Source organism: Coptis chinensis, chromosome 1 (genome assembly GCF_015680905.1).
Source record: "Coptis chinensis isolate HL-2020 chromosome 1, ASM1568090v1, whole genome shotgun sequence".
NCBI lineage: Eukaryota > Viridiplantae > Streptophyta > Magnoliopsida > Ranunculales > Ranunculaceae > Coptis > Coptis chinensis.
In genome coordinates this window covers 13,647,664-13,674,424 of record NC_141456.1, presented here as the reverse complement: position 1 = coordinate 13,674,424, position 26,761 = coordinate 13,647,664, and the positions used below count along the sequence as shown (strand labels likewise).

At 37.7% G+C, this 26,761-nt stretch overlaps 1 protein-coding gene and 2 pseudogenes across 2 annotated transcripts; 2 read left to right on the top strand and 1 right to left on the bottom strand.

Annotated features, from left to right (window-relative positions):
* The first annotated feature begins 576 nt into the window (after positions 1-576).
* Positions 577-9,614, top strand: LOC147522314 (GDP-mannose transporter GONST3 pseudogene; annotated as a pseudogene).
* Positions 7,093-8,950, bottom strand: LOC147522315 (uncharacterized). Its single transcript, XM_086557462.1, has 4 exons — positions 8,899-8,950; positions 8,743-8,803; positions 7,710-8,608; positions 7,093-7,595 (listed from the first exon to the last, which is right to left on the bottom strand). The coding sequence occupies exons 1-4, from the start codon at positions 8,948-8,950 to the stop codon at positions 7,246-7,248; spliced, it is 1,362 nt and encodes a 453-aa protein (XP_086413588.1). The 3' UTR covers positions 7,093-7,245.
* A 4,115-nt stretch (positions 9,615-13,729) lies between the features above and the next one.
* On the top strand, positions 13,730-25,772 carry LOC147522313 (putative receptor-like protein kinase At5g61350; annotated as a pseudogene). The gene is made up of 18 exons (XR_015199440.1): positions 13,730-14,144; positions 14,218-14,325; positions 15,087-15,169; positions 15,542-15,626; positions 15,729-15,815; positions 16,245-16,306; positions 16,442-16,635; positions 16,714-16,774; positions 17,049-17,226; positions 17,954-17,992; positions 18,090-18,151; positions 18,259-18,295; positions 18,472-18,522; positions 18,629-18,698; positions 19,134-19,209; positions 19,665-19,749; positions 19,833-19,901; positions 22,798-25,772. The product of XR_015199440.1 is annotated as a putative receptor-like protein kinase At5g61350 (transcript).
* Positions 25,773-26,761: the final 989 nt, after the last annotated feature.

Below are 26,761 nucleotides of genomic sequence, written 5' to 3'. Positions count from 1 at the left end.
AGAGAAAGCATCATTTCAAAGGGATGAGTGGTCGGGACATTTGCTGAGTTTCAGAAATGATGCCTTGGTTATCTTGAGTATTATTTGTTTCCAATTGCCGTTCGAGCAAATTGGAGAAAGTAAGGTTCTGCCATGTGTTGTTGAAGTCCATCCAACTTCATTTTCCGCTAGGCATTTAAAAGTGAAAATGTGGCTCTTCAAATACAACATCCAGAGCATAAAGGATCTTTTGGAGAACTCATGCAACCTGGAAACACATATTGTTGAAATAACTAAGGTAATTAAGAAATTTGCATTGTGCACTTAAGTTTTGTTTGTGTGAGTCGTGAGTCAGTTCCGAAATTCAATTAGGTCTACATGATTCTATTATTATTAGCAATTAGTCTTGTTTATTTACGAACTAATGTGGTGAAGAAATATGCATATTACAATAGTGAGATAGAGTAAAATTTGTTTCCTTATTAAATCATCCTCATTGTTTATTAGGATTATATATGCAATTGGTAATTTGAGTAGGTTATTGAAGAATGAATGTTTTACTTTTAGACACTATGGAAGTTTCTTGATTACTTGACATTGAAGATGGTGAATGATGTGGAAAACCCCAAGGATGGTGAAGTGAAGGAAATTCCCATATTTGCTTTGCCCTCTGGTGAAGTACAATCAACCTGGTATGATAGCTTGCTCCAACATGTATCAAGATATCACGGTAGGCTGGCTGGTTACCGTGATTTCGCATCTCTGGTCTCTATTATTAACAAATGGGCAGTCATGAAGTTCCCTTACCCGAGAGCAGTACTTCACAAGTGCTGCTAGGGTTCTTCTCTTTGGGAAGCTCAAGATTTTGGAGCAAGACTCGCTCGACTTTCTAACCATGTGGTGATTCCTACCAGCGGCAATGATATTTTATCTATCGCTTTTTACGAACAGTGAGCTACTCCTTCATGCCAATGTAGATACATTCATTGTCTTTAGGTCAGTAGTCCCGATTTTTGTTGCAATGGAGGAGGCCCTCTATTTGCATCAGCCTTTGGCCTTCAATTAGAACATGGCTCTCACTTTCCACCATCTTTCTTTGGAAGTGTGCTATACGCCCTAACAGACTATCGGGTTCCACTCGATAGCCTATAGCTGGGCTCTTGCTTACCTGATCAGCATGACTGTGGAGCTCTCACTTTCCACCATCTTTGCTGGAAGTGTGCTATACGTACTCTGACAGCCTATAGCTGGGCCCTTGCTTACCTGATCAGCATGACTGTGGACTTCGTTTATATTAAGCATGTCGTCATGACGCTGCCGAGTAAATATTTTGCTTTGCAGAATGTCAAAGCATTACATGTCGAGGACATGGATGTGGTTGTTGAACCAGGAATTGGATGGATGGACCTTAACGAATACCTGGAGCCTTATGGTCTTTTCTTTCCACTTTATCCAGGTATGTTTAGATCTTTCACTCCATGTTGTCCTTAGTATCTCTTTTGGCCGTCATTTTTGTTTAGATGTGTTGAAATATGTCTTCTGAGTTTTAATGTTTTATAACACCAGTCACGTAGTAGCAAGATTGATGTTATAGCCGGTGATCTTTAATGGAGATTAACCGCTCACTTCAATTTCCTAATGAACAGGGCCCGTGCAACCATTAGCGGTATGTGTGCTCTGGCGTTGTTCTCGGGTTCTTTGGCTGTGAGGTTTGCATTATTTCTAAATTTGTTGACTTTTACGATATAAATGTGGTTTTGAATTTCTTGGAAGAATACAGTGTATGATCTTGCATTTGTATTTTGGTATGTCATCACCTTTTGAAAGTACACTTCTAATATTTGTTTCAAAAGTGGAAGTTTTCCATAAAATACCTTTTGGATTATACTTATCATCTATGATTAGCCCATCCCCCGACCCTCGCATACATACACATCAACTAAATAAGGGAAATGCTTGAAATAGTTGCATGACGTAAAATGATATGTCTTCACCGGAATTGCATTGTGAATCCAATTTATTGAGAAAATTTAGTGGCTGGTTCCCCAAGCTATATAAACTTTTTTGCTCCAATGGAGATCAAGATGGTCCATGGTCAATTGCTTGCAAATGTACTTTCAGTGATACATGCTAAAAATAAGGAACTATTTGTTTGTCACTTTGTCTTTTATTATCGGGCCTATCGTGATCCTAATCAGTTGGACATATTAGTATTAACTGCGTGGAGTCTTGTACTTTATAACAACCTCGAGGCCCTTCTTCTATTCCCTTCGACCTTATCCATGTGACACAAATCTCTATTATTAACAAATGGGCAGTCATGAAGTTCCCTTACCGGGAGCACTAATGGCGTTGCAAAGATTTCACAAGTGTCCGCCGGGTTCTTCTCTTTGGGAAGCTCAAGATTTTTGGAGCGACTTCGCTCGACTTTCTAACCATGTGGTGATTCCTACCAGCGGCAATGATATTTTATCTATCGCTTTTTACGAACAGTGAGCTACTCCTTCATGCCAATGTAGATACATTCATTGTCTTTTGGTCAGCAGTCCCGATTTTTGTTGCAATGGAGGAGGCCCTCTATTTGCATCAGCCTTGGCCTTCAATTAGAACATGTCTCTCACTTTCCACCATCTTTGCTGGAAGTGTGCTATACGTCCTAACAGACTATCAGTTCACTCTGACTGCTTATAGCTGGGCCCTTGCTTACCTGATCAGCATGACTGTGGGTCCTGCATGAACTGATATTATAGGCTATTTTTCTATGACACAGGGACAGTGTGTTCTTATTTTTTTTCTTCTTCTTAAAGCAACTAAGTGTTTTTTTTAATTCAGCTTGGGATTGCTCGTACCTATGCACTATTTTTGGAAGAGAGAGTGGAGTGTTTGGACTCATTCCAGAAGAAAGAAATGAGAAGAAAGAGATTGTGACTCATTCCAAAATCAAAGAGAAGCTCCATCACTGGTATGTACACTTAACTACTCAAAATATACTTATATATATATATATATAGAATCAACGAACTACATTACGCCAAAGTTAACAACAGGTCTATTTCTATATCTGCTTTTTCTATTATTAGTCTAGCATATATAGTGTAGAAATTCTCCAATCTCTTAAATTGAATTCATATAAAAAATAAAAAATATGCTCATTACATTGTATATAAAATTGTTCTTATTGAAAATGCTCCAATAGGTCTGTATTGTTTTCCTCACATGCAAATATGAGAAAATTAAACAAAATAATTTTTATAATTAATAATATTATAAGAATAGTATAATGTAGTTTGAAAAGTACCTTTTCAAATATCTCAGATATGTGAAACCCAGATTAAACTTCATCAATAGATCTATTGTTCCCATTGTTTCTTGATGTACTGTTTGAATCATTGTAGGAATTCTGGAGGGTTGATTTGATTTTGAATACTAAATCGTATGTATGTACTTTCTAAAGGTCGCCAAGAAAGTGTATTACCGTAGGCAAGTTGTTGAAAATTTCCCGAAATACTATGTTACGCGGTGTAGCCATAGGGTTCACCGCCTTTATCGTTACCGGATTTTCAGTCCTTCCCGTGAGTTTGTCTTGTGAGACAACAACATATAATTGTCCATGGCTAAAAACAGGTTTTGGAAGGTAGAGTCCGACATGTTTCAAGGTCCGGCCTTGGCTTTTGTTAATAGTCATTGCAAAGCAAATTTTAATCGGGAATTATCGTCATTTTAAAACGAATGGCCATTTCGTTTTGATTCGACGACGTGACAATACGATTGTATTGAGACTTCTTGTCCTATGTTTCTCCGGTTAAAATCTCGCCTCGATAATTCTATCGCCAAATTCGGTCACTATTAGCCTTGTCCCATTGCAAAGACCCAATCCAGTATTGATGTTCAAAAGAGCATAATCGGAACGCCTTTTTTTAACTCGAGGGCATGGTTTGGCATCCCAAACATGCTTGCGGTGTGTTAAGGTATTCCGTGGGGAACAAAATGTCTTGGTTTCTTATTTTCCCATTGATCGGGCAAATTGAGTCCGCGACTTAGATATTTCTTTGACTCTCCCGGTAGAGTTGAAAGAATGAACACATTCACTTCTTCTATGCAATCATTTGTTGGTGCCAAAATACACTGTCCTTTAGGTACTTCTCGTCACATTTGTAGTTTTGCAAGATATCGGGATAAGTGCTTGTCACAATTTGCTTTATTGGATCATCCCTTCTCGGTATTAGGAACTCATCCGAATTTTTATCCAATTTGCCTCTTCCCATTCATTGATTGCTATGACCCGGCAATTTGCCTTCTCCCACATCTAGAACCCATTGGGTTGAATCGTGATATCGACTCGGCCTTTGTTGGATCAAGGTCTTTTTCTTTTGAGGCGATATTTGTTGTCGCCGACAAATACCCGAACAATAATCCCATAGATAAGATTTGTTTAGTGAAGCAGCCACCACTTGTTCCCTTGTTGATCTCTCAATGACGGGGAGTGTTTGTCTAAAATCCCCTCCTAAGAGCATGGTCTTCCCACCAAACAATTTCTCATTGGAATTACGAGCGGATTGAATTGCATCGATCTCTTAATGTCTTATCTATCGCCCGAAAAATGTTTTATTATTCATTGGTGCTTCGTCCCACACAACCAGATCCGTTTCTTTCATTAGCTTGGCCAAATGTGTTCCTTGGCCGATGTCGCAGCATGAGTTCTCATCTGTGTTAATTGGGATTTTGAACCGTGAATGTGCAATTCTCCCTCCAGGCAACAAAAGAGATGCTATTCCAGAAGATGCAACAGCTAAGACAATTTTCCCTTGAGATCTCAATATTGCTAGAATTGTTTTCCAAAGAAATGTTTTTCCGGTTCCTCCACGCCGTGATCTAAAAAATAGCTCCCCCGACTTGTTTTCTCTTGCCTCAATGATCGTGATCAAAAATGAGTTTCGCTCTGTTTAGGTCCTTGTGAAGTTCAAAGAATTCCTTCTCAAGCACACGACTCTATCGTAGCTCAACTCCTCATGTATCAACCTATTTTCAACGCTTTGTTTAGTGACATGTCGAAACGGAAACCGAGAAGTTCTTGAACTCCTTGAGTGATCTGTTATTCTGTTCATTATCTTTTCTATCTCGCAGAGAGCATCGTTTTCAGTAGTTCACCATCGGTGAGCGTTAGTTCATTGTTGTTCATCCTTTGTCTTTTGTGGAATAGAATGTCTTCGGATAGCAACTTCAAAGTAATGCGGTCCATAACTCTAATGGATTGGTGACTTCACAGAATAGTAGAATTGTGACGAATGTTTCTCTTAGTGATGGAGGTAATGCCCAGCGTGATGCCTCTACAATTGCATCGTGCCACTCTCCGTCGTCCTGAAGTCGTAATCCTAGCGCCATGCAAGATGATTTGAAGCTTGGATGTACAATGCCGTCTACGGTCTTTCTTTCATCGTAGTTTCGTGGTCCCTTTACAATGTTCAAAAGCAAACGTAGATAAAACCTTTCCCCTGTTGTTGGGTGGCAATAGTAAATTCTTCCGATTGTCTTCCCTGATTGTCTCCTTGTCCATGTTTTAAACTTCTTGTTCCAGACCCATTTTGTTGGAAAGTCAACATATGTGAGCTGCCTTGCATCTTCGTTCTCAGCATTAATTCTCATCCATTTAGTGAATTTTGTCTTTTGCACGCCATCTGCATTGACTACCACAACAGGATTGTCTTTGTCATTGTATATTATGGGCTGCTCATTTTCAAGATGAAAAGAAAGGCGTTCTACTATTTGGGAATCTATATTGAATTGGAAATTGTGAATTCTCCAACATGCTTGGAGCTGAAATGTATCGACAAGTCAAGTATCTTTTTATCTCATCGACTTTCGGAGCAAATTTTGTTCTCCATTTGACTCTCCATTCTGATTTTCTCTTCAATAACAAATGTTCCCCTGTCTCTCCCCTTGTTTATGTACTTGAACAAATACTTCACGGACCTCATTTGGTTACAGTACTCGACGTTGATGTGAGCTTGGTATTTTACAACCAAGGGTGTGTTTGTTATGATGGAAACACTATGGAAAGGAAAGGAAAATAAGAGTGGTCCACCTTTTCCATAGTTTTTAAGGCGTTTGTTTACCCATGGAAAGGAAATGAGCTTTTCCATATGGAAACAAAATCATAGAAATAGAAAAGGTTTTGTGTCTTTAGCTAACCCCTAAAAATTTTGTGGAAAGGAAAGGAAAGGAAATAGATAGATAGGGCTTACTACTAATACACTCATGACCCAACAATACAATTATTCCTTTCCATAGCTTTTGCAAACAAACATGATTATTCCTTTCCCCAGTTTTTACTTTCCTTTCCCCAGTTTACCAAACACATACCATTTAAAATTATTTTCTTTCCATTCCATTCCATTCCATTCCATAGTGGACCACCCATTTTATTTCCTTTCCTTTCCATGAGTTAAAATTTAACAAACACACCCCAAGTCGACATTATGAGGAACTACCCAACTGTTATCAACTTTAAACTGTTTTTGACGCTTTATCTTTATGGCCACCCTTTTGTCATCTCTTCTTCTATACACGGCATATCCATTGATGTCAAATGTGGTTTGGCTGCAAAGTTTCTTCGGATAGAAGCTTTTGCACTTGTTATTTACCATGCAAGGACATTTCTCATCTAGATGTCCACACGGACCATGTATCATAAATTGTAAAACTGCTTCGTAAGCAATGGGGTCACTTTTATTGGGCAACTCTGGCGATATGATTTTATTAATATCCGGCCGCTGCAGTCTTTGGCTTGTTTTCAAGGAACAACAAAATGTGAGCATGTGGTAGTCCCCTTTTTAAACTCAATCGTAGACAATACCGCAAATTAACAATAAATGAAATGAGGTGTTAGTATTTGCCAAAACATTTGGACTGTAGTAGAGTTACATGAATAGGAATATGAATTCAGATAATGTACATACATAGAGTGTTTTCTTGTGTCATCTAAGGTAATGAAACAACTCTATTTACCTCCTGAAATTTCAATTCAAGATGGAAAAGGGGAATTGGACAGGGCAAGAAAGATGATGGGATACTCTACCTAAGGACCACAAAATAGGGACACCATAACGTTTTTTTTGTCTGTGTCGTTCTTGATATCCTTGCAGTCACTATATAGTTTACTGTTAAGTATTCTTTTGATGCTAACATAATTTATAAATCGATTTTTATGTAGCGAAAAGCAAAACACAAAATCATGTTGTCAGTAGTCCTAAATCAGCTAAAATAGATTTAGTAAAACATAAATTTAAAAATGATATTACCTGCCCAAACTTTTCCAAAGTGTTTTCTTTTGCACAAATCATCCATCAGTTCATCCAATTTGATTTTGAAAGCCCGGGCTACTATTTCGTCTCTATTTTTAGCTGTTTGCCCAATTTTCTTTGTGAACTCTTCAATCTCTGGCCATTTCTGGTTGCACGTAAAAGTGATGAAGAGGTCAGGTGATCCTATAAATCTACAGATGGCGAGTGCATCTTGATAATTTTGTACCATATATCGTGGTCCTCCTGTGAATGTTGACGGTAAAACTACCCTCTTTCCTACAGATGCTGGTGTTGTGTCTCCGGCAATAACGACATCTTTTAGGTTTTAGTACAACTCGGATCTTATTTTGTTTTGGTTTGATCTTATATAGGAAAACCTGTCCTCTTCTGTGCATGCATATAAGTCAACCAAATATTGTTTGAAGAGACGGTCACTTAGAATTACAGTATGGCCTTCATTTTCTCTTTGTTGAATTCTGAATGCATAGAATTCTCGTATGCTGATTCTCTTTCTTTTTGACGTTCTTGTTCCTGGCACTTGATTGCGCTCAATGGCTGCTGAGTATCCGTCTTCGCCGTGTGGAAAGAGCAATGGATATTGCAAAGCCATGAAACTTGGTTGTAGCTGATGTATTCTTTGTAACCCTTGCCCGACTCTGTCCACAATGACATCTCTTCCTCGATTATGCTCAAATCCGTCACCTACAATTAGGGTAGCTACTTCAGATCCCGTTGGTAGATTATATTGTCTTGCGCCTCTGTTACGCGTTCCGATTAATCTTCTACTCACAGGAACAAATTCAGATTCCTTAAATCTATCTCTTGCCATTCTGAAAACTTTTGTCAGATCATTCTCTTTGTCAAGCATTTTGATCAGTCCCTCAATTACTTCTCTATCTAAAGTTTTGCTTTTCTCGGCTTCGCTCAAGGCATTTATTCTGTTATCCACTTCATTTTGTGTGTCATAGATGTACAACTGGGCAAATTTCGGTTTGGTTCCAGGTATTGGTAGCAAAGATCCAATTTTATGGTGATTTTGGCCATTGAGTTTGAAAACGTAAAGTCCACCACCATTATTGATTTTTCTGTCAATTTTGCCACCCATTGATGTAAACACAAACATCATATTATACGCCCTGATATTTTCTCTAAACTTTGCTGATCTAGGTCCCCCATTGTAGTCTAACAACTGTTTTAAAAATCTTGGAGTTTCTTTCAACAATGCCAATTTAACTTTTCCATCCTGACAACACAGAGAAAACTTTGGATTAAGTGGTCGCTTACTTCTTATGGTTCTTTCTTCGTACCATATTATAGCTCCACAGTGTCTGCACACACAAGTTGGTCCACCAAAATTCCAAGGTTAAAAAAACTTTCCTGAAAAAAGATATATTAGGTTAGACAAAATGTTTCACTGTAATTAATTAGTGTTATTTGTGAATGTGTTATATGGAAATCTTACTTACTTGTGATAGTATCTTCACTGTTATCTCCATCGTCATTCATTTCTTCGTCTTGTGAACCTACATTTTCCCATATCCATTTACATAATAAGATTAATTAATATGTATATAACGACAGTAAAAAAAAAATATAATAAATTGATAATTTTATTTACCACCACTTGAAATTTGATCATCGTAGTCTGCGTACTCATTTTCGATGTCCATATCATCAATAACAGTTTCATGTTGATTTGTTTTTGTAGTAGTTTGCAAAGGCGTTGTGAAAGATTGGTATGGGAATTGATTTCCCGGATAATTTCCATAAGTAGTCCAATTCATCCATTGTGTATGTGTCCCACTTGTACAAAATATAATATATAAACCATAATATATAGAAATTCACCTTTTATATACCTTTTTCATTATGCATGTTTTTATTTCTCTAATAATAGATTTGAAGCCAAGAACAACACACATAATATATGATAAAGTGAATTAGAAAGTATTTTAGTGTTCATACTTTTTCCTTTCTTGGATTATTTGTATAAGATGATATGTTTAGAACGGGCGTGCTTGCTGATTTGAGTGGGAATGCTAGAGTAGATTATTTTTGCAACTCCAGGAAGAGGCTTATAGTTATGTTGGTGCTGCCTTTAGGTCATTAGTCCCGATTTTTGTTGCAATGGGGGAGGCCCTCTATTTGCATCAGCCTTGGCCTTCAATTAGAACATGGCTCTCACTTTCCACCATCTTGGCTGGAAGTGTGCTATACGTCCTAACAGACTATCAGTTCACTCTGACAGCCTATAGTTGGGCCCTTGCTTACCTGATCAGCATGACTGTGGACTTCGTCTATATTAAGCATGTGGTCATGACGGTTTGGACTTAGCCCTCCAGCAGTCCCACTTGACCATCTGCAGGTCATAACAGACCACTCCAGGGTCCCTCAACTGGCCACTACATCCACTGGATGAGCGAACACTGATCATGTATGTGTAACCACTTCTAGTTATTTCAAGAAGTAACCAGGTTCTCCGTAAGGATTGATAAAGAACCAGATTCATCTACCCTGAAAAAGAAGCCTAGCTTTCATGCAAGATTGACCCTTGGAAGTTAATTAAGATGAGCAGAGAGAAAACTCTAATGGCAGCAGAGATGGGAAAAGAGAGACTTATGAAACAAAAACCGGCAGGGGAGTTGAAGCCACTGCCATTGGAGACAAAATGTGGGCCACTGATGAATGCAGAGGAGAACACGACATATGCTACAGGGTCAGGGACATCACCTCTAATGTCAAAGGGGTGGTTTCAAGGATCTTCACCATTTTTTTCAAGTCCTAGAAGGCAGTTTTTGGGGTCTCCTACCATGTTTTCGTCTACCGTATTGTCGTCCAAAAAGAATTATCGGAGTAGTTTTGATTTGAAACTAACAGAAATATCAAGGGAACTTGGGAATCATATTTCGAAGCAGGCTGTTTGTTCAGTTTTGAAGCTAGAGGGGGATGAGGCATCCCCTTCATATCTAGGTGCTTGATTATTTAAAGTCCTCCAAGAATACATTAATTATTTACTTTTTTATTACCTTTTTTGTTTTGTTTTCACTCCTAGTTGCAACTACAATGTACAAATCCATATGTAACTGAAAATGCCATGAGTTTGAAGAGATCAATAATTGTAGCTATATAGGTTTATATACAGATGGTGTCGGCTTGAAAGAAAAACAAAACTACCTCGAAGAAAAGAAAAGAAAAGCTTGTCTCGGAAAAAAGAAGTGTCAAGGTAAGCTTAACTTTTCTCATTAGATCAAGTAGTGTCGAGGTAAACTGAAATTAGGAATATTGTTTTATATAGTAAACTTACCAAATGGTTGTGTGACAATATTTTGACATATGGAGTGAGAAGGCGTTGCAAAAGATTGGTTTGGCAACTGAGTATCTGTAGAAAATATATATAGTCACATAAATATGATTCCAATTCATCTATGTACTATCTATATAAATAACATAAAACTTGGTATGTAGAATTTACCAATTTTTTGTATTACTGTGTTTGCTCGCATCATTGTAGAAGAGATTCTTTTGTTTTGTAGACATGGAATTCTCCATCTTCGTGATTCTTTTGAACTTTGCTTACTTGGAGTAGGAGTTGGAGCTGCGTTAGAATTTTTTCGGCGTCATTTTCGTCTTGTTGAGATTTCTTTACCAGAGTTGTCCATATTGTTTAGTCTGAAGAAAATAATTTGATCGTTGTTGGGAATTAGGAGAAGCGAGATATTGGAGATTAATCACGTAGGAGGTGACAGAAGTTATAATAAATTGTTTATGCTTAGTGCCTTTTATATAGACCATTCAAGTAATCTTAAATCTATTAGGATTGTTGGTCGTAGAGTTATGTTACTATGATTTGGACTCTTATATATTTTTTTTCTCAGAGATAGTAGATATCTACTATGATTTGAACTTTTATACAATTCCTAAAAAATAGGCATTAGGATTGTTGGTCGTAGAGTTATGTTATTAGATAGTAGATATCAAACTTGAATAGGTAAGATCAAGATCACCATCTTACGATCAAGATCAAAATATTTTTTAGCAGGACTCTTATATAGTTCCTGAAAAATAGGTAAGCTTTCATAATTAGGTTCTAGTAACTGATAGAGTTCTCATTTTATGTGAATGGAAAAGCTTCAAAATTGTTCATTGCAATGCCTTTCGGTCGGGGAATTACATCTACATGGACCAAATCTATGAATCGTACTCAATCGAGGTTATCATCCACCAATACATAGCACTAACTTAATCTATGAAATTGGTATTCGTGGAAAGCACCAATATGGACAAACGGCTTTGAGAAGGGCACTTCAAGTCAATTTTTCTAACTCAATTCCCCTTATGGGAGGTCGAGACTCGCTAATTTGACCTCAAAATCATCGGATAAAGCCCTAAACCCTACCTCTTTTGCAACAGAGCTTAATTTAGCTTGTTTCTTCGTTGAAGCGAAGTGCCAAGATGTCATGAATGGACACGCCTGCGTGCATCTGCGGATAACTCATTCAAAACAATCTTTTCTCCCTCATTTATAACCATAATGGACACCTTATTCTTTAAAGTTTGCCCACCCTTGTTAATGTTGAGTGCCTTCTTGGATGTTTCGATTGATCCGAGGCACTTCCACTTTTCTTTCTTGGGAATGCCCGTGCTGAAAATTTGCTAAGAGTGACGGTTTTTTTAAATCCGTCTGAATTGAGACATGATTGTCCAAAGGCAAACTTTTCAATACCGGAGAGCGACTGGCTCTTTCTTTTTTTAGTAATCAAGGATTCAGATGATCGCCCACAAAACAATCATTGGTGGCTTGTTTTCTTTGGTAAAGTAAAATCGGCATCATTTCCCACGTTCGGTTTTGCATGATAAGCGGTTAATTCGTTCGCGTAAGAGAATATAGTTTGCCGATAGATCTCCTAGTCCTTTTGGCGCTTGGTAAAGAAAGCAATTTAACCGGCGAGTTGAGCTCATTCTCAAATAACAGATCACAGAACTTGATTAAATTCATATATTATAATATTCAATTTAATATAAAGTAGATCTTTTAGACCTATGTTTTAGCAGATTTGGACTTGTATTCCTTAATTAATTACATGTAGGTAGTGTTTCAATTAGTGTGGGAAGTGTTTCAATTAGCTTTGATATTAGAGTGCCACCTAGGAAAGAGAAAAATCTAACATAGAGGTCTCTGCTTTAGTATATAGATAGTAGATAGTTGTAATACGCAGCGGATTTCAATGGTTTGGCTCTGATACCATGTAGAACCAGAGAATTCAATTCAATTTAGTTATATATTTACTTGATTGAATTCTAAAGAGGTTACAATTGTTTATATAGATGTTACAAATAAAGAAACAAAACAGTCGATGACTTGAGAAACACGAGGTGCGGGTCGCGCTCTGTTTATATTGGAGACGAGCGCGGGTGTAGCTACTGGATATCATCATTCCTGAGGCGCAGGTCGCGCTCTATACATGCTTCATCTGAGCGTAGGTCGCGCTCTATACATGAAAAAGTATATATAACTTTCTACGAATACATGGCATGGATCATAATGATATATGACTTACAACACAATAATACAAGACATGTATCATTTGCTACATCACTAGGTCACATAAATGTGTCAATTTTTTGTGGTTAGTGTAGCAGTACTCACTTTTAACATGTGATGAGTGATGACACATAAAATTGACATTTAACTTCCATATTAATTCACAAAATTAAGTGAATAATAATTGAAAAGGACAAGATTTGCAAGTGTGGACGTAATTGAATAAGCTAGCGTGTCCGTGCATGTACCAAGTACCATTTCATGCTTACAAAAAACATGGAGCAGAATGGATTGCGGAAACTAAAACGCTACCACCCAATCACAAACTAAAGAAAAACTAGGTCTTATTGTCGTAGCATAGACATCATTTTCATTATGGAAAAAAAACAGACATCATTTTCAATGAAATTCTCATAAATTCCGGATTTTCCGATACTCCAGTATGGAATATAGAGTTTATACTTTGCTCAAATATTTTTGTCCTAAATTAAGAGTTATGGCATTTCGGCAATGCCATTTGATAGTGTTATCTGTAATTCTGTCTTGTGGCCTTTGGAAGGAGACGGAGATATGCTGAGCCTTTTGTGTGGACGGTTGCCGTTCATAGCCGTACTCACTTTATTCCCAGTTAGCTTAATAATTTACTTCCTCAAACCATCTTCTATCAAATTGATTGTGATGGAAAATACTAGTAGTTGAATAAACTATGAATCACATTTGGCCTTAAAGAATCTTAGTATCACCATATTCGACCAAAAATATAAATAGAAACGTGTGGATATATATATTACAACTTTTACAGTCTGGACTGCTCCCAATTTAATCCTCACCACTAGTCCCTATGGCTAAAAAAGTTTGACAGGTCGCTCTTTTGGGCATACCTCGGCTCGTACTTGAACACGAACGCTAAGTTGACATAATAAAAAAAAGGATTGACTCGTAAGAAAAAGACTTAAAAAAAGAGCAAATCCAGCAGCATAGTAGTTAGTTGATTCTTAAGTTGTATTCTAGCCTGAAACGGCCGCCAACAGAATATGTAATAAAAAAAGTTGGGTAAATTTCCTCCCTTTCTCTCATTTATGTATGTAGGGTATATATTTGAAGCGAACACGTCTTTAATTTTGGTCCGTGTAAAAACAGACGGCATACGGATGTACACGAATTCTTCTCTTCTTCTATTACCATGACTCTTTTCACTCTTCTCTTCTGCAACTCTTTCTCTCCTTCTTGTTAGAGCCTGGGGCGGTTTTTCTTTTGATTTCATCAAAATGGCTTCTGCTGATTCTAGTAATGGGCTTGATGACATCGAAGAGTTTGTTTGGGTAACTTTTTTTTTGTTTTTTTGTTTTTGTTTTTCTTCTTCTGTTCTGTAATATTCATTTTTGGGAAATGCAGGCGGATGATTCAGGTGGTAGTAGTAATATGGCTTGGGATAGATATACTCAAGTCTTTGATCTCATGCAGAAAGGAAACCGTGCTTTTCGTGAAAATCGTTTCGAAGAGGTACATATATGTATATATCTACTTGTTTCTCGTTAAATTTCGGTTCTTTTCATGTGTTTGTCAAGAATATGGATTACAGAATTGGGCTCAAAGTTATCGTCCCATCCCATTTAATCGTAAATCAATCAAAATGAGTAAAGAAAGAAACTGATGCTAGATTGTCGTGTGATACTGTAATGCATTATCAGTGTTTGGGTGGTGTAGTAGTTAAATGGTTCTCAATGATTAGGATATCAGGATATGGACATGTTTTTAACTATTCAGTGATAATGATTTAATTTGGTTATCATTTATCTACAACGTCTTTCTAGCTTTAAAAAATATATTAAACTCAAATATGTAGGAGTTTTTATTTTAATTTATCTTTTCTGTCTTTTTACCTGGTGAAAGGGATAGCTTGCTAGTTTCTAAGAATCTACCGACTATTTTTTCTCTGTTTGCATGTAGCTCCTTGAGCTCAAGTTCGAGTTGCCAATCCAAGTATAACTAAGAAAATAGGTCTATTCCTTTCACTACATATTGGTTTGTCAAACCTTAGAATCAAGTGTACAATATCAGGGTTCCGAATTCCACACTTCCACATAGTTTAATATTTTATTTAGCACATGTTGCATATTCCTTAAATCATTGTACGTTTTTTGTTGTAAGAAGAGGGTTTCTGAGAACTACTCCAATCAGTATAGTTAGAATAACAAGTAAATATACTCTTGTTCAGCTGTCTTGCGTAGTGTCTCTCCAACTAAACAAGGTTTCTTATGCAGGCCATCAGTTGTTTCTCCAAAGCCAATAACATTAAGCCAAACGATCCTGTTACTCTCAGCAATCGAAGTGCTGCTTTTAGCAGGTAAACTTTTCTCCTTTGGTATTCTATACTGGTCTATGTTTATGTCAACAGGGAGACTCTAATTCCTAGGAATGTGCTCTGTCAGACACTTTCTTGCACCCACTTGTCAGACATGATAGGGTTTGTGCAGCAGGGTTGCATGGATTAACTGGTATTGGACACAGAGACACTTGTTTCTGTGTCTTTTTACATAGTTTATAGTCCCTTTTTAGCTCTCCGTGTTGATTTTCTAATGTGCTATCATATTCTGAAAGAATGGCTATTCCACAACTCTGATGTTAAAATGCGGAACAAATGGACTATTTTGACGTTTTGGTTGACAACATAGTATATTTTTTACTGGTATATGACATAAATCCCTTCACTTACCAGGATAAGCAGATTCCTGAAAAAACGACCTGCATCTGCTTCTGAGTATCAACCTGTGAATGGATTGGACCCTACAACTCATGCTGAAGTATGATATTTTTTGCTTATGTGCTAAACAAGATCCCTATTGGTTATATCATTTCCTTACCAATTATGTAAGCTGTTATTAATTTTTGCAACCATCATTTAGCTTGCGTTGAAGGATGCTGAGAAGGTGATGAGCTTTCGGAGTGATTCACCAAAATCTTATTTTCTAAAGGCCAACGCTCTCATGTTGGTAAGAGTTTATTAAAGTAGCAACTCGAGAAACGAGTAATTCCATTAATGATCAATTTGGCGCTTTATCAGACACCATTTCTTTTCCTAAAAGTTGCATTCAGTCACAAGATAGAATCATCCATATGGGAATAACTCTATTTGAGGCCTTATATGAGGATTGAGGCCCCATGGTGGAAGAAACACACATACTTTTCTTATGTGACAGCTTATATTACTTTTGAGTTGATTTTGACAATTTTGAGTAGGCATTTAGTTTATGGGATGCGAATGATACACATTAGCATGTTGATGTCTTATTTATTCATAAGTCATAACAAATTAGTTTGATCTTTCTCATATTTATATGCCTATTTATATTTGGCTTTATACAATGGATCTCAGTAGAGAGGTAGCCTTTTGATTGACCTACCGTACTATTGATTGGCAGCTAGAACGCTATGAGGAGGCACGGGAAACACTTCTTTCAGGCCTGCAGGTTGACCCTCTGAGGTAACACCCACTGCTGACTCAATATGCTTGTTTACGTTTGCATGTATTTTATTAATTGTCCCATTGGTACTGCTGTATTCCATACCTGTTATTCGTGCTAAATTTCTTTGTTTGCTTCTTTTTTGGAAATTGTAGCACTCCTCTTCAGGTTTTAATCCAAAATTTACAGAAGCCATCATCTAGTGTGATCAGTAGAACAAAACATGGGAAGCCACAACGTTCAGATGAATTTGATTGCACACTTTGTTTGAAGCTGTTATATGAACCCCTAACGACTCCATGTGGTCATTCGTTTTGCCGTCCATGCCTGTTTCAAGCTATGGACCATGGTTAGCATTTACATATTTGATTATTTCAAGTTTCAGCATTTTTAACTTATTTTTTACCTGACATATTCAAATTACCAGGTAACAAATGCCCTATGTGCCGGACAGTGCTCTTTATTAGTCCAAAAACATATTCAATAAGGTATACAATTTTTTCTTTGGTAGTTTAAGATGATCAATAGAAAAAAAAAGTTTAAATGCATCTTCAGATAGAGGCCTTGTTCCCTAGATGTACCATTTTTATGGGAAACATGTACAGGGCTTGCATACCCCCATAATTGTGTTGGACCTACATCATGTTCCTGATGCAGATGGGGAGGATGCCAATCTTCCATCCTAACTTACTCATTATTTCTATTTTGTTTTATCAATACTATGCCAACAAATAGAAGCTAATGTTTTTCCCTTCTCATCAGTGTCACGTTGAAGAACATAATACAAAAGAATTTTCCAGAGGAGTATGCCGAACGCAAGTCTGAGCATGATAGTTTGACAAACTTAGGTGTTGATTTGATGCCTCTTTTTGTCATGGATGTTGTCTTACCATGCCAGAAAATGTCTCTCAATATTTTTGAGCCTCGCTACAGACTTATGGTAAGTTGGTGTATGGCTTTGTATTGACAACATTTGTTTTCTCAATAGTTCTGTACAGTGAAATTGAAACGTGGTTTCTTATGGCAGTCTGTAGTTTGACGAGGAATGCTATGTACCAAACCCCTTTAAAGAGAACAATGGTTCTAACCATGGTAGAAGACATAGTTTGTTTATCCTAGAATTAAATAATTCGAATGTACTAGTTTTTCCCTTCATAGGGAATATATCTTGTGGTAGGGTAGAAACGTTCTTCTCTTTTAAGACGCAGGACCTTATCACTCTGTAAAACAATAAAGTTTCACCAAAGAAGTTGTATGATCGAGAATGTGACATGACAACCCAAAGTTACCTTTCTCAGTCCTCTCAAACTAATGCACTTTGAGCTGTTAGTGATTGATTATTTGTCAACACAACTTTATGTTTAACTCCAATGATTCTTGATTTGACTCTTGAAATCGTTGTCTCCCAATTTCTCTACTGAAGCAACTGAAATTCTTGGTATTATTTCAAGCCAGTAGGTTCTTAAGCTGACAATTCCAGTGTGTGTGTGTGTGTTTTAAACAAACTTATTTCTATTGCTATTATTATTATTATTATTATTCTTATTATCATTATTGTTGTTGTTAATAATCTTAATAATATTATTATTTGTGCTAAAATGTGTATCTGGGGTTTCTCTCCAAATCAGCTAAAACTATACTGATTCCCATTTTAAAATTTTATGTAGGTGAGAAGGATAATGGAAGGAAATCATCGGATGGGAATGGTAGGTTGTTGATAACTTGTAACTAGTTGTTTTATGCTTTATTTGCCTAGGTTTACTAGAAGCTTTAGTGGTCGCTAACTTCTTGTGCTCATTGCAGGTTGCCGTTGATTCTGCAGCAGGTTCAGTAGCTGATTTTGCTTGTGAAGTAGAAATTACTGAGTGGGTGTAAAACTATCTTTACTTCTTGAATTTTCAATTTTTTTGCCAGTCCTTTTTTTTAACAAATAGGTTGTAGGGTACACTTACATTGGTTTTCTTCTTCATAGGTGTGAGCCACTTCCAGATGGTCGTTTCTATTTAGAGGTGAAAATACACTACATATCTTATTTAGAATTTAGAGTTTGTTTTTTTGTTTTTTTTTTCACTATTGCACTAAGCACGAATGGATCTAGCTAAGACATGGTTTTGCAGTAATTTTCCCTCACACACACATAATTTACTTGCTATCTTAGAGATAGGCTAATGGCAATCTGGTGCAGGTCGAAAGGTCGCGGAGATTTCGTGATCCTCAGATCTTGGGATCAGGATGGGTTAGTTCTTTCTATTTCAGCATCAGACCATCAGTAGGTTAATATTTGCTTTTCTTTTTATGCCAGTAAAGGAATAACCGTTATGTATATCACATTGGTTATATAGGTACCGTGTTGCCGAGGTTGAATGGATTCAGGATATATATCCACTTGAAGCGACAAGAGATAGGCAAGATGTGAGTGTAGCTCTTTGACTTGTCACATTTTACAGAGTTTTCTGATTGAAACAGAACTCATAACTTATTGCATGTTTGTAAAGTGATTTTGTATATTATTAAAATTTTATCCCTTCCACACATTTATGCGAGTGTATGTCCTTTAACCTTCGAGAGGATAATGTGTTCATATCCATGTCCTAAATTTTACATAGTCTTGATTCTCTTACCTATGTACATATTTGGGCACCATAGGGGCCGGCGTAACAGGTCAGTGCTCCACTGCTCCCCTTTCTATGCCCTTAAAGCTCAGATAATTTCTATCAGATGGTCAGCAATTTGCAAAATCTTCATGATGATAATTTTTTTTTACGAGAACAACTCAATTTGTATCACAAGACTTGTCCCTATTTGTATTTAACGTTGTTATCTTATGTATTTTTTTCTCCCTTATAGTTGCAAGAAATGGCTAGAGGCACATCAGAACTAGCTCTCTCATGGATTAGACGAGCAAGAGAAGCTGCGCAAACAGGTAAGACAATTTTAGTATGCAACAGCCAGAAAACAAAAACCAGATATTTGTCTACCAAAAAAAGGAAACCGACAGAGAAGCATTATTTGATGATGATAGACTCGTAATGATAATAATTATTAAATTCATATAAAGTTTCTTGGAGTTGCAAGTGTTGAATACAGTTAGTGTTGCATTGATCATCAAGTGGAACCACTTTGGCATGCCAATTAAAATCAATACGATGAGCGATCATAATCACTTAAGCCAATGCTTTGTCAATGAGTTCCATAGCTATATGTTATGTTTTGAAATTTTCCTCCCTGAACATTTGTTTGTTATATGCTGCACGCAGCTGAGTGTTCACTATCTCCTAGCTCATACAGCATGTCTCTTTCTTTTATGTTATTTTTTATGACTGGTAGCAGCATGTTTGAAATGTACATAAGTTCATGTTGAAGAGCTTTATAATGCAGATAGAAGATCAAAGGCTTAATGGAGCTTCTTCAAGCCCGAAGGGATGCCCAGTCCACAAGATCCCGAAAGCGATTTAGTTTTTGGGTATGCATAACCTCTTAACATTCATTTTGTACTCTAATCTTCATTTTTAAAGTTTACATTCACTGATGCGTTCTTATTTCCAGCTTGTGAATATACTGAACTTGAGACCCTCCGAGAGATTGGAACTATTGCGTTTAAGAGATACAAAACAGGTACTTCAAACATTCTCCGTGTGGGGACTAGACTGAACGCGTATGTATGATACACACAATTCCTTTCAGATGCACCATTTATTGGGTTCCCAAATATGTCTTCCGCATGCAATTTTGCATTTGCAAAACAAAAGAGAAAGTATAAAATTGGCCATTATACATCAAGACATTGTTGTTGTCATACATGGTCTGATGTTGGTGCAGGAAACCTCCTAAAAGGGGCCCATTAATTAGTGTCCTATTGAATTGGATCTGTACCATGTGAAGAAGTCATTCCATGCCATTATACTCTCAATTTTCATCATCAACTAAAAATTGCTCTTAGTTTTCATTCCTTGTGTTTTCAGCACTATTTTATCTTGCTTAATGCTTATACCATATATATCCTGCAGAGATTACAACGTGGGCTTGTCTATTTGAAATCTGAAGAACAAGGTTGTCGGCTACAATGAGCAATTTTTTCAACAAGTTATAGTTGTTTGTATTTGTAGATAGATACCGTAAAGCTCATTTATTTTTTGAGAAAATTTTATTCTTTTGATCCACCCAAATAAGGTTGTGGATACCCTGGTGTAACAATATTCAAACATAATCATCAATATGAAGCACAGTTTACTTTTTACTTTACTTTCTCCAGTGGTGATGTGTTGTGAGACTTGCTTATGCTTTCAGCTGTTTGTTGCTATCTAGTTACTGTATTTGGGTGTAGGGTTTAGGGAGTTGAAACAAAAACTCGAAGAAGTATATATATAGAGTGCATGTCTACAGGGAAGCCAACAGAGCAGCGGATTATTTGACCTCTTTAAGAGGGCCACAGGGTAGTAACACCTTTACTAAATCATAGAGGACAAAATCATAGAGGAGGATAGGCATGGGTTACAACATGAACGGCTAAGATTATAAAGCCATAGGAAGAAGCTGCTTCTGGGGAAGGATCACCTGAGTAAGATCTGATGTCTTCATTTGTACTTGTAAAGATTTTTTTTTCGAGTTAATACAAAACCCGCTTGCATTTTTGCAAAAAAAAAAAAGTTACTGTATTTGGATTTTGGAGTATCTATGAGACGAGGCAATGGTACTATATAAAATAAAAAAAAAAAAAAAAAATATATATATAAGAAGATGTACAATGGTTATCAAAGGTCAGAACTGAGAAGACCTGTCTTTGTAAACTAGGGCTATTTTCATCAGACAAATCATTGTTGTATGATTTGGATTGTCCGCTGAATGTATATGTCCGTAATAGGTAATCGAGCAGAAATTTGGATTCTCCCGTTGGGTTGTTATTCATAGCATTACAGTTAATGGAAAATCTTTTACATATATTTGGTATACCTGATTTTCAAGTGTCTGAACTCCTTGCCAGAAAGTTCTATGAGGTACGGACCTTGTCAGAGTTTTTATCAGGTGTTAGATTCTAGTGGTTTATTGGGCAGTACTTGGAGTATATAAGACCCAAAGTTGACAGAGTATAGCGAAGTTCACTGCCAAGCATGGCCTTGCACCACTATTGTATTAGTGTTAATGCTATTCCATTTTCTTGAGGGTACAGTCCCTGAAGAATCATTTAATTCTTAAATTCGTTTTTAACAGTCATTCATGGATGCTTGGTCCGGCTTTGGTAATCATCAACACGAAATGTTTTGGCCTAAAAGCTGAACTATTGAGCGTACTTGTTCGGATGGGCGTTCACCCCAAACTTCTTAGTGATCCCTCAACACAGTTGCTTTGAGTTTGAATGGTATTTGATGACATGTTCTTGTCAATTATCCACATTATATTGTGCGCATATTAGAAACTCCCATAATCTGTAATCGGTCTGAAAAAAATAGCAAAAATATGAAAACAAAATGCATTTTGGTAACAAAAAAGTTAGGATCTACTGATCTAGTAGTTCTGCTTGAATGCATTCTGACTAGTTGACTCCCATTTTCGAAATTTTCATCCTACAAATACTGCAGTATTTGCTAGAGTCAGCACTCAGTGCCGAGAAATAGGCCTCATCTTCTCTTTGGCAGTTTGGTACCTTAATCACTGGAAAAAGTTAAAAGCAATAAGAGAAACAGGAAAGCTACATGACATTTCTAGCCAGATCTCTCTTTGCCTTCATGTCTGAGTGTCTGCATAATTACATACTTAAATGTTAAATCCATCTCTGCGTACTCAGGATACGAATTAGGCTTTCGCCGCCGTCCTAGTGGATTACAAAATGTGCGTTTCTTTGATAAAGAAGTAGGACTTGAGATCTCTACAACCGGGTACAGAGATCATCTCTGTAACCGTGTTATCTCGCCGTTGATCCAAATCCGAGATGTGTGTGTGCCTCGATACCTGTGTGTGCGGTACAGAGATCACCCGGTTATAGAGGAACCAGACTCAAAGAAGTAAGCATGACACAGTCAAAAATATTCTCATAGACAGAAATTCGTGGCTGTGCAACTGTGCAAGTAGTTAGCAATTGTTGGAAATCCGGAAGTAGTGGAGGATCAATGAATGTAGTTTGATGACGCGGATTAGACTATGGACAACTAAGAAGTTAAACCTCATTTTTAAGGGTTAAGATTGAAAGATATTATTATGGCTTCTTGACCAAGTCATCTCATCACATTCTCAACCTTAACACATTTTTCCCTTGTTCTGAACTAATTTTGGAATAGCAACTAAATTTTGAAACAAAACTTGTCTCCCCCCCTCATCTTTCTCTCAGCAAATCCGAAGTTTGAGCTTGAACCCCACAAACTTTTCCGACCATGCAAACAAGACAACCTCATCAACTTTGAGGGGGTTTCTTTGGTTCTCAGATCCTTATGCCACCACTTTGTGCATCACTGCCCCGGTAATCTGCATCAACAATGTCTTTCTCATAGTTTTCACGACATCACTATTATTCAAGTGAAAAGAAATGGGAGGAGAAAAATATGGGGCAAGACTGCCTCAGCTAATCTCCTCCCTTCTCCTTCTTTTTGTCTACCTTTGCTTAACAACCCCTGTTGCAGCAAAAAGCGATCGTGATCATTCTGACTCTTCACCATCTTTATCCAAGTGGAACTTTCGGCCGATAGATAGTCATCTTCTTGATACTGGTTCACCCCAACCTACAAAACTTGTTGATGGTCGAAGTTTTAAGTCTGATTCTCAAGCCGCTACTATTGTTGATTGCAACCATGAGTTGGCAATATCCGCACCCTCCATTCCCAATAACAGCCTTGGCATTGCTAGTGTTGCAACACCTTTATTTCTTACAGCAAAGTTGTTCTTTGCGAAAGCAACCTTTAGCTTCTCTATTACCAGTCCAGGCCGACACTGGCTTCGCCTCTACTTCTACCCTATTCCTCACCCAGAGTATAATCTAACAGAGGCAATATTTACGGTTCAAACCAATAAATTTATTTTATTACATGATTTTCAAGTGCCTGATAGCAATGCATTGGTGTTCAAGGAGTACCTTATTAATATTCCTCAAGAAGAAGCTTCCAATACATTTTCGGTCACGATTAATCCCAAGCAGAATGGTTTTGCCTTTCTCAACGCTATCGAGTTGGTTAGTGCTCCTGATACACTCATCTCTGATAATGCCACCGTGGCTTTCCCTGTTGGTGGTCAATTCTCAGGCTTGTCCAATTATGCTCTTGAGGTGGTTCACCGATTGAATGTTGGCGGGCCGCTTATTGCGCCCATCAATGATACGTTGAGTAGGACATGGTTGCCAGATAATGGGTTTTTGGACCTAGCAAATGCTGCAGAAAATGTATCAGTCAATCCAAGGGCTGTCAAATACGAAGACACCGGGGCTAGCCCGCTCATTGCTCCTGCTTTGGTATATGCCACAGCAGATCGGATGGCTCTTACAGGCACGGATAATCCACAATTCAACATCACCTGGAAGATGGACGTCGAACAGGGCTACTCCTACTTTATCCGAATGCACTTCTGTGATATTGTGAGCAAGAGCCTCAACAATCTCTATTTCCGCATTTATATCAACGACTTGGTAGTTGCTCCAAATCTTGACCTCTCAAGTATCCTTGGAAGCCTTTCTGTTCCTTATTACAAAGATTTTGTGCTCAACGCCACAAATGTCACTAGTGGTAATATTCAAGTGAAACTTGGCACGGTTCCTGATCTTCAAATAGGTAGTCCAGACGCAATTCTCAATGGTCTTGAGGTCATGAAGATGAGTAATAAGGCTGATAGCTTGAATGGTTTGTATGATGTTAAGGGTACTTATTATGGAGAAACAGGAAACGCTAAGAAAATTGTTGCAGCTGTGGGTCTGGCAATGGCGGCGACAGCAATGTTATTGCTTGGAACCGTTTTTGTCCGTTGGCATAAAAGACCTGATGACTGGGAGAAGCGAAACAGCTTCTCATCATGGCTCCTTCCACTCCATGCAAGCCATTCTAGCTTCTTGTCCAGCAAGAGTGGTTCACGTTTCGGATCAAACAAGAGTAAGAGTGGTTACTCTGGCTTCTACAGCTCCGCACTTGGGCTTGGTCGAGTTTTGCATTTGCAGAGTTGCAAGAAGTAACACATAATTTTGACGAAAAAGGCATGTATAGGTGTAGGTGGTTTCGGAAAGGTCTATCTTGGTGAACAAGAGGATGGTACTAAGCTTGCAATTAAGCGAGCCAATGCTAGTTCAGAGCAGGGCATCAATGAGTTCCAAACGGAGATACAGATGCTATCCAAGCTCCGCCACCGTCACCTCGTGTTCTTATTGGATACTGTGATGAACAGTCTGAGATGATCCTTGTCTACGAGTACATGTCAAATGGTCCACTTCGTGATCACATATATGGCTCTAACCTGCCTCATTTGCCATGGAAACAACGCCTTGAAATCTGCATTGGTGCCGCCCGTGGACTACACTACCTTCATACAGGTGCCGCCCAGGGAATTATTCATCGTGATGTGAAGACAACAAATATCCTCCTTGACGAGAACTTTGTTGCTAAGGTTGCAGATTTTGGGCTTTCTAAAACTGCACCCTCATTGAACAGACCCATGTGAGCACCGCCGTGAAGGGTAGCTTTGGGTACCTTGACCCAGAGTACTTTAGAAGGCAACAGTTGACAGAGAAGTCCGATGTATACTCATTTGGGGTGGTCCTGTTTGAGGTGATATGTGCAAGGCCCGCCATCAACCCGGCATTGCCAAGGGATCAAGTTAACTTGGCTGAATGGGCATTACAGTGGCATAGGAAAGGCATGCTTGAAAAGGTAATGGACCCTCATCTTGCTGGAAATATAAACTCGGGTCGCTAAAGAAGTTTGTTGAAGCGGCTGAAAAGTGTTTGGCGGATTATGGTGTTGATAGGCCATCAATGGGAGATGTATTGTGGAACCTAGAGTATTCTCTGCAACTGCAAGAGGCTTCCTCTCAAATTGAACCACCCGAAGACAAAAGCACCAAGCTCATACCATTGGATGGTAAGGACTCAGACGGATCTCCAACTGCCCCTGTTGATGACAACTCTGGAGAAACTGTTAGTTCTCCTTTGTTTTCGCAGATTGGGGGATTTCAAGGAAGGTGAAGTCCATTCTCATTTCATTTTGCATCCAAAACAGAGAAACAACAGTTCCTTCAACCACGAGACACCCAGGAAAGACCATAAAACTGGAAATGCCAGTTTATTCTAACTATTTGATGCAAGAAGCCTATCATGTATTTCGGTGTTGTAAATTGCATTGTGTAGCTTCAGACCTTTTTACTATTTTCTTCTTCTTTGTTTTTTCAAGTATGTGTTTACCTGATAATGATCAAACCTCGACCGGACTCAGTACTGTAAGCTCCCTCTATCGATCTTATCTATCCATCTATCTATCCGCATTGCCTTTTAGACATTATGAATAATATCTGCATATTATGTTACAGTTTTGTTTGCAAACCATTTAAAAGGTGTTATAGTGTATTGGAGTTTTTATAATTTAGTAGTTGTCATATGGGTGATGCTTCATTTTGCAATGGGTGTCGACCACCAGATACGTTGGTGTGTGTTTGTTCCGAAACTCCCTGGAACAAGCAATTTCTTGACATACGTTCCTATGTTGAACTGGTTTCGATCTGTCCTGGACAACTCTTCTAGAGTTCTGAAACCAATGGAGGCTACATCTACTTTGGTCCAAATTAGGAGCGTACAAAACTTGTATAGTTTCAAAGAAATCATAGCTTACTTTCAATATAAAACCTTACAGCTTTTCAGTAGAGCAGATAGAAAAGGTCTTGAAACTTACTCTGTATACATGGGAGAGAGGCCAGTTAAAAATCCCATGTACGGTTCTGCAGACTGTAGAGTGAGCTGAGTCTTAGCAGTGGAGAATGGTCTTCTTTTATTTTGCAATAAAAGTCTGTAAAATTAGATCAAATACAACACTTGGAGTCTTAGGATTATATACCTTGAAATGGACGAAACTAATTATTTTTACTTCATTTTTTCATAACCATTGTAATCTTTCATATCGTTAAGCATTTTCTTGATGACAAAGGTGATAAGAATCTGCCCTTTCTATCATCTTTGATCCATTTTTCGTATAGACCATTAGTGCATTACGCGCGACTTTATAGACTAGCTAATACAAAGTTTACATTGTAAAATTTTCTGGCACTCTTTTGAAGCAATCAAAGATCATTCAGTAATCTTCACAAAAATAAAAGGAGGATCATTCAGTAAAGATTTTAAAGATGACTAGGAAATTCTGATTAGTGTGGATCCAGATGATAGATTAATGGTATGGACTAACGTAACACACAGTCTCGGCCCATGGTCATTATGAAATAGTGAAAACTTGGAGAATCATATTTATGGGATTTGTTTTACTTAACCCCCCAAAATTTGTGCACCTTTTGTGAAAATCCTCCTA